The 11,141-nt window shown below is 43.4% G+C and overlaps 1 protein-coding gene across 24 annotated transcripts in view; it reads left to right on the top strand.

The window, feature by feature from the left end:
• The first annotated feature begins 501 nt into the window (after positions 1-501).
• LRCH3 (leucine rich repeats and calponin homology domain containing 3) overlaps positions 502-11,141 on the top strand; it is a 345,591-nt gene continuing 334,951 nt past the window's right edge. For 23 of the 24 annotated variants that reach the window (XM_086944592.1, XM_086944588.1, XM_086944587.1 and 20 more), the window contains exon 1: positions 502-758. In XM_086944592.1, coding sequence (XP_086800718.1) covers positions 515-758 — 244 coding nt within the window. In that variant the 5' untranslated portion in view covers positions 502-514. The remainder of the gene's footprint in view (positions 759-11,141) is intronic. The other variant, XM_086944569.1, reaches the window with a different exon arrangement.

Below are 11,141 nucleotides of genomic sequence, written 5' to 3'. Positions count from 1 at the left end.
GCAGCTGTGGGCAAGATGCATCAAAACTTGGGTCCAGTTGTTTATTGTGGCCCGCCTGCAGGTTCAGGGCCATTTCACGACAGGTGTTGACATCCCTCCCTGGTAACATCTCTAAGATAAACTTCTTTCTGGATCAGCATCTTACAAGGCAACTTCTTACAGCTCCTTCCATTCATCGACCACCAACAGAAATCCTCGCACGCTTCCACTGTGAGCTGGACTCTGACGTGGCTATTCTGCTGGTGTGGTGTGCCATTTACTGGGAGCCAGTTTGCTGCAATTCCAGCGCCTCTGTTGTTGTTGTTGTTGTTGTTGTTATTGTTCCGCAGCAGGGCAAGACCCATTTCCGGCGCGTGCGCACTGAGGCGCACTATTGTTAGTTACTTCCGGTATGAGCTATTGACAGGTCCTCGCCTAAAGAAATCTGGGCATGCGCAGTCGCAGAAGTCAAGCAGGATCTTCCGCGCATGCCCAGTGGACGGGTCCGGCGCCCGCGGCCCGGTTGCTTCCGCGCATGCGCAGAGCGCGGGTCGGTGTAATGGCGTCGCTGGTGTCGGAGGGTCCCGGCGGCCCCGCCTCTCTCCCCGGGATCATCAGTCACTGTAGCGCGGGGGTCGGCCTGGGCCCCGCCGCCTGGAGCCGCTCCCTGGAGCGGGCGCTGGACGAGGCGGCGGGCAGCGGGGTGCTGAACCTGAGCGGCAGGAAGTTGAAGGAGTTTCCGAGGGGGACCCGGGACTTGAGTGACACCACCGGGGCCGGTGAGTGCGGGTGCCGGAGAGGGGTCCCAGGAGGGGGAGGGCGAGGGGCCGAGGGAGTGTCACTGTCGGGGCGGGTCGGACGGGAGAAGGAGGGCCCGGGGTGGGGTGACAGCAGCCGGCTCTGGGCAGCCAGGAGGCTGAGTGGCCGGGGGGGCCTGGGGGGCATGGCATCCAGAAGAGGACCAGGGATGAGAGGTGTGTGGGAGAAGAGATGGGGGCATGCGCCCCATCTCTTCTCCCACATCCCATCCAGAGGGAAGAAGAGGATCAGGCATGAGGGGTGTGTGTGGGAGAAGAGATGGGGGTCCCGCACAGAGCAGCTGACACATGGAGGGAGGAGACTGGGTGAGAGGGGGCCAGGGGGGCATGGCATCCAGAAGGAAGATGACCAGGCATGAGTGGCGTCTGTGGGAGAAGAGATAGGGGTCCCACACACAGAAGCTGACACATGGAGGGAGGACCCTGAGACTGGCCAGGGGGCATGGCATCCAGAAGAGGGCCAAGAATGAGGGGTGTGTGTGGGAGAAGAGATGGGGTCCCGCACAGAGCAGCTGACACATGGAGGGGGGGGGGGATCCGCACAGACCTTTGGAGGGAGAGTGCTTCTTAGACTTACAAAATACACAGACTTATGGGACATGGAAAGTGGCGAGAACGACTTCTGACAGACTCTAAAACAGTGAAAGTGATGGAGCAGCTTAAACTTACACCCACGGTGGTATTGTACATTTTAGGATCAGCTGTCCATGGAGGACAATAGTCACACAGGGCAGAGATGCCTATCACCTCTATGCTGAGAACACCCAACTCTACCTCAAGGCGTCCTCCGCAAACATGTCACTTCTCGCCACCACACCTAACTCCATCCAAGAATGGATGGCGTCTCATCACCTAAAACTGAATCCCTCTAAAACCGAATTCCTTCTTATCTCTACATCAAACTCGCCACCCTGTTCTATCATTGATGGATAATATGAACATTCTTGAATATAAACCTACTATTGTTGTCAATGTCAAATCCCTAAATCTCATCCTGGACAAAGACTTAACTTCCAATCCCAAGTCAACACTATGGCCAAGAATGCACGCTTCCAGCCATGCCTTCTCTGGGGTATCCAATGGTACGTTCCTGCACAAGGCCTGAAAACTCTTGTCCAATCTTTGGTACTCTCCAGACGGGACTATTGTAATTCTCTCCTTGCAGGCCTCCCCAAGACCTACTTACCTCCTTTAACATCCATCCTCTTTCTCGGCTGTGTGTTTTGTCTACGGGGCAAAAAGAAATGACCATATCACACCTACTACAGAACTGGAGTTACAGAAAAGAAACTACTCCTTATAACTCTTTGATGGCTTCCAATTGAAGTTAGGATCATATACAAAACTGCTTGCATGACCCATAAAGCCATTCACATTTTCATCCATCGCTATCTAGCAAACAAACTCAAAATATCAGATGACACTAGATCTTTATGAAACAGTCTGCTGCTTGAACCTCCAACTTGCAAAAATGAGGCGTATTGCGCAATCTTTCTCGGGTAATTTGACTAGAATTTGGAACTCGCTACTTCTAAACCATTGCACCAGCACTTCTTTCTGGATCTTCAAACCTGACCTTAAAACGATTCTCTTCCAAGGATATTTTTCTCAGTAATCTGTCCACTCTAAGATTCCCCCCCCCCAGGCATATGCCCTCACATTTAATGGTGTGACCCTGACTGTTACATGACGCTCTCGAGAGTTATAGCGACTTTTTCGCTTTAACTATGTAAATATGTATTTTTGTAACCTTAATCGCTTTAACTTTTCTAAATAAGTAATCTGTAATCAATATGTAACTTGTAAATGCATAACTTTCACCATGAGTAACCGTAGTAGCTATATGTATTGTCATACTCTTTTTCATCTAATGTTCTTAGCTCTATTGTAAAGCGATCTGACACCCCTGGGTAATACCCCTGCTGTATAAAAATACTTAAATAAATAAATAAATGGAGACTGTGTGGTACACAGGGCTTAAAACTGGGGGTATCTAAAATGGGCATAGACGAGGAAACATAGCTAGGAATCCTTTTCAAGAGTTGTGGCTTATAAAAGTGGGTATTGCTTAAACATATAAACTATAATCATGGGCTTCCCGTAACATGCCACCTGTCAAGTATTTTGGTGTCTATACATGAGCTTTCTATTGTATCTAGACATATCCTACAGTACCGAACTTCCCCCTAAAGCAAACAAATCAAACCTATAGGCTTAACTCCCTGCAGTGTCCTAACCGCACCCATTATTCCTTTCACACCTCTTGCCTTTTTAATTTGTTAGATATTTACACCCATTTGGTCCCCATATTTTTCCGAAATCTTCCATCTGCATATCTCGCACCTCTGCTTTCGTGTTAAGCACCCTCGTATCGCTCTTTCCCAAATCTACTTGTTGCATCTCCTACACTACACCCCCTAGCACACACAATGCATCCATGCACCTTTAAGCACTACATATTTTTTTTACTTCACTCGGTATTTCTATAGCAGTGTACCTCATTTCCTGCTTTTGCATAGATTCACAATTAAAATTGGCACACATGACCACTGTCAGTGCTCTCTGCAAAGAGGCCAAGGATTGGTTGAGCATGTATTGTAAATACTGTAATAACCCAATGGCAGGCAGTCTGACGCATAGTATCACAATTGCGATTGGCACACATGACTATTTTGCTCTGTGTTCTCTGCAAAGCGGCCAAAGGAATGGATGAGCATGTATTCTAAATCTGAAAATCCTTTGACGGGCACTGTGAAAAACTCACACTGCCTCTAGCCTCGACTCTAGAGCTCTCAATTGTGGCCAGTTGTAAACACCCACCGACAAGTGGGTTACAAGTATAATAGGCTGCTTACATTTTTTACAGAAATCAACATCTGAAAGAACTAACGCTGTTAGAGAATCCGAGTTTAAATAAAACATGTAAAATGTAAATAGAAACTACATCGCGGGCATGGATTGATTACCTTAACTGTTTTCAGTGTCCTTGTTCAAAACATGGTAATTGTTTTTGCCTGCAAAGTTAATGACCGGAATATAGGGTCCGATGGTGCCCCCTTTCAGTGCCTGGTTTTAACTGCTGCTGGGTCTGAAAGTACGGGTCGTCCCACTTAAAGCCCAGGTGCTACCCGCAGTCTCCGGAACAGGTGCCACACAGTCAGGAGTGATAGAGACTGTAGGGCTAAGAATGTACCCAGCCAGGTGACTGAGACAGACACTCAATGGGCCAGGCTCACAGAGATACTCTGGTGTCTGGCAGAAGGTGCAGGGGAGAAGGTGCAGAGGCAAGACCAGTACGGTTTGGTGGAGGTTTGCAGGCTGTCAAGATGCTACATGAGGGAGAAGGCGTTTGAGGGGCGTCCTTAATGGGCTGAGCTGGTTGGAGCCAAAAGAAACAAAGAGGCTGCAGTCCTGCAGAACTACCCTTATCTTTAAACCAACCCGAAGCTGCTCACAAAAAAATTGCCGAACTAGGAAGTAAATCAACGTTTTTAATGAGGCGTGTGATGTTAATTGAGCATTTCGGTTAAGGTGTTTTAAGAATGAATGGGTTCGGTAACAATGGGCTCGGTAACAATGAACCAATTGGTTGCTCCTCTTGGACGCCGTGTTGTTTGTTCTTCGGGGCTGACCAGATGCTAACCCCATAATCTAAAAGTGCAAAGCCCTTCGAGCAACTGTGTAATCTTTTATTGTTTTTTAAGTATTTTAAAATCCTCTTCTTGTGATTTAATGATAGTTTACTGCTTTTAGCTCAACGTTCTGTGATTCTTTCGTTTGCTACTTTATGTTGCTGTTTAATGCTCTCGTTTTATGCACATAACTATAAGGACAAATTTGTGTTTGATCCGCAGCAATTATCTGGGTTGACTTAATCAGTACTAGTTTTTGGTGGGTAGAAAGAGGAGGCCATGAGAATAGTGAAACAAGGACTTGCCTGATTTGTTTGACGGAAGAAGTCTCATAAATATATCACAATTTATTAGTCAATTTGTGGGAAAAGTGTTTTCGTTTCATTGTTGATTTATTTGTCTAAAAATATGCATTTGGCATTGTTAGGAAAAAAACGAATTTTCACTTTGTTTGCTTTTGCAGACATTGTTGATCGCCTTTGTGAACGGATCCAAGTATGAACTAATGTTTATCTTGTGCTAAGTACACGTTTTTAGTTCTTTTTTTTTTTTCCTCATTTTATGCTTTTGTATTGTAAAGCTCCCTGTTTTCAGCAAGCATTTAACTGAAGGCTAACACATACTGGCTGTAACTAGGTTGGTAATCTTTCTCACAGGGACTTGATACATTGGAGCACAAGATTAGGGAGTTCTTTTTCTAATCCATTGCGTCCTAAAATGAGGGTGATGAGGTCTTGAGCCTGTTCACGTTCTTGGCTACGGAAGACTGAAATTGAGACATATACAATGAACCGTTGGAATAGTTAATTAACTGTTTACAACATGTAGGAAGTTTGATACATGTGCGGATATGGGTAAAACATTGAAATGGATCTTCGGGTTCTTCTAAATGGGGTGATATTTTGATTCTTTAAGTGATTGATCCAAGCTCTTCACATAAGCATAGATAGGATATTTTGGCGAATGCTGTGAAAGAATTTCTATAGAACAAATGTTAGAGCACATAATGGTATCAACATTGAATGTAATTGCGCTTCTGGAAGGTATAATTCATATGATTTTAGTGATATTTATTTTTTACTATTTCATTTTGTAAGCATGTTAATGTTATGTTACTATGAATTTTAATGGCTTTCAATAAAAATCACTAAAGCGTGAGTGATGCATTTGATTAAAATCCTATTTTGAAAACCTAGTTGAATTGGGCCCTGAAACGTGGCACATTTTTCAGAAATGTCAGAGTACATATCTATTATTGTTTGGAGTGCTGTATCACTAAATATTCAGAATAGTTCAATATTCGACAAAAGCGTTCTTGTGATTGTCCAGGTAACTGAAAGTCTTCTAGCAGGGACTACTTTAAACCACCCACTAGAAACGTGATGCCTTTCTCCAGCTGGGAACTGGCAAACGTTGTTTTTCAATGGAATTCCCAACAATGTTGATGTGACCAGAACTCGGTTGATAATCTTTATGCTGGACTTTATCATTGGAAGAGACACATTGCTAGAGATTGGGGTAACAAACAAATCTCAACTAGACAGAAGTGGTTAGCAGACATGGTGATTTGTATGGCGTGGAGAGGATGGTCTATGCAGTAAGGGGATGTCTGAGGAAGTTTAACACTGTCCGGGGTATATAGAGAACATATTCAGGTATCTGCAATGGGATCAAAAGTCTGATGAAGGCTAATTCCACTGCTGAGAGGCGCAGTGATGAATAAGGAAAAAAATTATACTGGCCGTCTCGGCGGACAAAGCAAATTAAGAATCTATGCTGTGCTTTCAAACTGGTGTGTTGCTGTGTGAATATATGGTTTATGTTTGAAAACTGAATAAATACATTTTAAAAATGTTTAAGCTTTGCTGGCTTATGTTACAATGACTGTCTTTTTAAATTATGTTTGTAAATAAGTTTAACGAGTAAAGTATGACACAACTTGTGCAGTATATTTCTTCTACTCCTGACTGCTCTCTATTAAAACTCCAGACAATAAGTGTGTACAGTTTGGTAAAGCCCTCATTTTCGGGGCATGGGTTGAGACCCCAATCGTCAAAGAAGTCAGTTAGGCCTCAGATATTTTCCAGATTGAGTTTGGGATGTTTAAGCAGTTTCATGATACCACGATTAAAAATCTACAATTTTGTTTTCCAAACATATAAAAAAATGAATCTCATATTCAGGTCCTCAAGGTGTTTAATTATCTTTTGTATTTGTCTGCGATATGGCTTGGTAATGAGTCATGAACCCAGAGAAGAATTTATACACTATAATTCGTGCTTTAAATTGGCGAGTACTTTTATAGTGGAGAGTACCAGCACTTCTCAAGAGCGATGTCATACTTTTAATTGGAGAGTACCTGCACTTCTCAGAAACAGATGAGTGTTTCGTGTCTGCGTTGAGGCCCATCTACGAATCCATTGTGGATGTCTTAGGACAGAAAACAATAACCAACATCTGGTGTTTTTCTTTAGAAAACTGTCTTCAAGTCGTTTTTATAGCCTTTCATAAGTTCACTTGCATCACCGTGTATGTAGTTTTAATCCCTGGTTCCAACCCTTCCTTGCCAGCTGGCACGCCTTCAGACAGCGCAGCCTAACGTTCTTCAGTGGTATCTGGGGATTTGTAAGGGATTTGTACTTGCTTTCTTTCCCACTCTACACTTGCTTTATTTATTTAGTATTGTCTCTCACAGGTGCGCTCAAGAGCTCCTCAGCTGGTGTTTTGCTTATGGAAATGTCATGTTTCCTGCTTTGAAACGTGGTTTTCAGTTAAACAACAAACACTTTCATTTACTTGGACATCACTTTCCTGTGGCGCTGTTCACTTCTAAAGTGGAGAGCTGTGTTACTTCAGCTGAGCTTAGAGCCAATCGGTGGTTAATACTGTACACACCGTAAGGGTCTCCTGTTGGCCTCCATCAGGGGTCAGTCCCTTCGGGTGCTGTTCGGGCTGACTGGTCTCAGGGCCATTTAGTTAACAGACTCACTTTAAGAGGTTTTAACTTTGTTGACTCATTGTTGAGGGTCTCGGGACCCTCCCTCTCCGTTCTAAGGAATCAACTTTGTATATTTTAATTGCCAGCGCTGGTTTAAAATCAGTTTGTTAAAGCAATGTGTCTATTCAAACTTCAAAGCACTCAATAACTTATCAGTCATTTAAAATAACGAGACAAGGCTCAATTCTGCAATTAATGTAAATACACAAACATCTTTACATGTTGACATCACTTCAGGCCACCCTTGCCCTTTAAAAGTACATTTCTCACATACAAGGTTGATATTCATGCCCTAAAGCGCAAACCAATGTCCCAATGCATGCTTGACGGGTACCTCCCGAAAGCGTGCTTAAAAGGGCAGCTCTGTGCGTTCCTGTAGACTCCACATAAACCTCTGTCAGCCTGCCAGCCCAAAGCCTCCGTGCACCGAGGCCCTCAGTGCACCGAGGCCCTCCGAGGGAGTTTCTTCGTTTCTGTTTGCAGCCTTGGCCTCTGAGGCTTCTGGCTGAACTGTGCTCGCACTGCCACACCTCCTGTGAGTGATGGCTGGCGCATTCCTCGGTGGCAGGTTCGCCGCTGAGGCAGGGAGGCACAGCCCGGCATGAACCCCGGGGCAGTGCAGACACAGGAATGTGGTGGCAGAGCCCGGGCCTGCGTGAGGCCCAGACTGGCAGCCTGAATGATGCACCTGCAGCGGTGGGGGACTGGCTAAGGGGCCACAGCCTTCCAGGAACCACAAACCTGCAGTCCATATCTGGGCACGCCTTACAGTCGCTTAATGTGCATGTTTTACGGAAACGTACAAAATTAACAAGTATGCATTGATTGTCACAAGATCACACCTATATTTCAGCAAACATTTAGACGTTCATACGTGGTTAATTCTATTGCTATGTGGTGCTGACTGCATCGCATTTCTTCACCCCCCACATGAACATATTGCTTTTCCTTTGAAGGATGAACATATTTGACTCTTTCGCCCTAAGAAAGATTTGTACGTCACCATAACTTGCAGCGTTGCCATTATGCCTTCGCTTTCACTCTCCACCAACGTTGTGGTTGTCCCCATACCCGAATGCTTATTTCTCAATGTCTTTTGCAACTAGCTTGGTGGCCAACCCACTTCATGTGTGCATTGCCTTCCAGGAAAATTTGCACAGTTACTTGAGGCTACTGGTTCCTCCTGCCCCTTTGCCCAGTGCCGCCACTTTCTGGGAAGAATAGTCTTTCTGGATGGAAATGAACACCACTGACTGTTGGACAGCAGGAAGTGCCAGAACGGTCAGGCCTTAAAATACAGCTATTCTGTGTCTCCCGCAAAAGATTCCACCTGTAGTCATCAAATTCAGAAAAAATTGGTATAAACCATCACTGTTACATGCATGCAGCGTGTTAGCAGGCAATGCCATTGGGCTGATATATTTTTATTCACGTGTATTTAAATCTAATAATTTCGATGAATACCCAAAGAAAAGTCTGCAGATGTGCAGAGGAACCCTTTTCTAGCTACTGCTGGTTATGAGTATTTTCTGCAGCTCCTTCTCCATCCCCCATTTACCTCGCGTCCTCCCCAAAATCACTGTGCAAAAGTACCACCATTCTTCTAGCGTGCGCCAGACACCATAATAGCCAAAGGGCTATTGTTCAGCTGGCAGGCGGCCGCTTGTGATGTCTTATATTAATTGGTGGTCAATGAAAAATCTTTCCTTAGGGGTCACTTGGTTATCAAAGTAATTAAAAATGTAATTTTTTTTTAAATACGCTACATTTAAATGGACGCTGTTTGTAAACTCAAGAAATAAAGAAAAACAGCAACATATCCAATTTTTAGCTAGTGACCTCAAAGATTACTTTTCTAGTGACCTTAATGCAGGGCAATAGTAGCCTAAAGTGATGCACTATTTACTTGTGAATCATTTTTAAATATAAAAGTGAAATAGAAAAAAATTCTAACTACTGTCTTTGTATTCTGCATGTTTTTTCAAATACATTTCACGGAGGTAGTGCAGAACATAATTCTACCATTTTTTTGTACACATACTACCCTAAAAATAACACAGGTGTATTTTCATGTACTGAAAGGAACAAAACAGCTTCCTGAGACCATGAATCAAGAAGTGTCAGAAGTGAAAGAAAAATACTTGACAAGGCCCACTTTATTTTCCACATGACTTAGAGCTGGACCAAATGCTCTGGCTGTTTTGTGCTCTGCTGCAGCCTGTGGAACAGGGTTATGGGCCTTCAGAAGAAGACATCTCCTTTCCAGTCTTGTTACCTACACCAAAGCCTGTCGGAGTGCAGCAGCACGTCACTCCCTCAGGGCCACACATGTTGCCTTTGTGTGTCTAGGACTGGCCTTTCATGCAACATTTGGAATGTAGCAGATGAAACCAAACCATCCCAATGAAGTATGCCCTTTTCTCCACCATGCAAAAATATATCTGTTGCTGTGCTTTTACGGTTGAGTAGGGAGCAACTGGGAAAGGGTGTGGGGCAGAGACGTGAGTAGGAAGCAGCAGAGGAGGGAGAGAGTAGGAAAACACATGCACTCCCATGGAGTACTTAAAAAAAACAGTTCCCTGATGTGAGCTGTGGAAGGATACAAGTCAACAGATTGAAAGAATGGTGAAGAATCCAAGCTCCCGGGGAATTACAAACCCAAGAAGAGGAAGGAAAACCATCAATTAAATAGGCAAATCAGATTGACCGGAAAGCCAATCCATGATCAGAAATGGGCAATATATAGAGTGAGATGAAGCCCACTCTATGTATTGATATTGTACAAAGTAGGTCAATAACAACTACAGAAAGTTGTTTGTAGCTGAAACCCAACAATGCTAGGTTCATGGAAGCCGTTAAATAGCCATATCTGTTTGTAATTTGGGGCATAGAACTGGCTCCTGGTCTGAACTGTTATAAATCGATGTGTTATGACCCTTGTTTTGTGCCTTGTTCGTAAAATTACTGCGCTTAAAAAATTATATATATATAATTAATTATATGAAAAGAGCAAAAAACTCGGTCTTAAAGATGTGTTCATTAAACTGTGTCACTGATCAAAACTTTCATGTTGGATTTTGATTGCCAGACTTAACTTTTAGGACCCCTCGCCTATCCTCGGACAACTGGTCTGGATTACATTTTGCGAGGTAGAGCGTAGGTTTTATGTCCATGTTAGGCGAGTCAAAAATCTTTTAGCAAAAAAAAACTGCTCTGCCAGTTTGTCTGCAGTTGGGCTTTTAAGTAGATGCTCGCTCTAGTTACATAAGATGAAAAAGCTTGCTATTAAAATGATAGACTTTAAAGAACTCTTATTTCTTTGGGGACTCAGTCTTTGGGGACTCAGTTTATAGTCTAATGAACTTTGTTGTAATGCATTTTTGTGAGTTTATTCAAGCCTGAATGAAAATTACAATATCCATTTCTGAACGTTTGATAATATGGGTCTATGAAAGTCTGTTTGATTTCCTTCATCGCCTGTGTCAGTTAAATACTTATCTTGGCATGTAACCGTATTTGACTGAGGTATCTTTGTGATTAATCCAGCCTTCTCTTCTTAGTTTGAAAACAGTATTTCTATTTGCTTTTGTTGTTTTAATCATTTTAGTTGTTTGTCCTACTTATCTCTAAATCGCATAATGTTTTTTATTCTAATTTCAAATGCATACTTTCGATACTTATCAGTTTGTTCATTATTTACATTTTTTTAAAACT

This window comes from Lissotriton vulgaris, chromosome 11, assembly GCF_964263255.1.
Source record: "Lissotriton vulgaris chromosome 11, aLisVul1.2, whole genome shotgun sequence".
Taxonomy (NCBI): Eukaryota; Metazoa; Chordata; class Amphibia; order Caudata; family Salamandridae; genus Lissotriton; species Lissotriton vulgaris.
The sequence above is the reverse complement of the archived record's forward strand: the minus strand, read 5'-3'. Positions and strand labels throughout refer to the sequence as shown.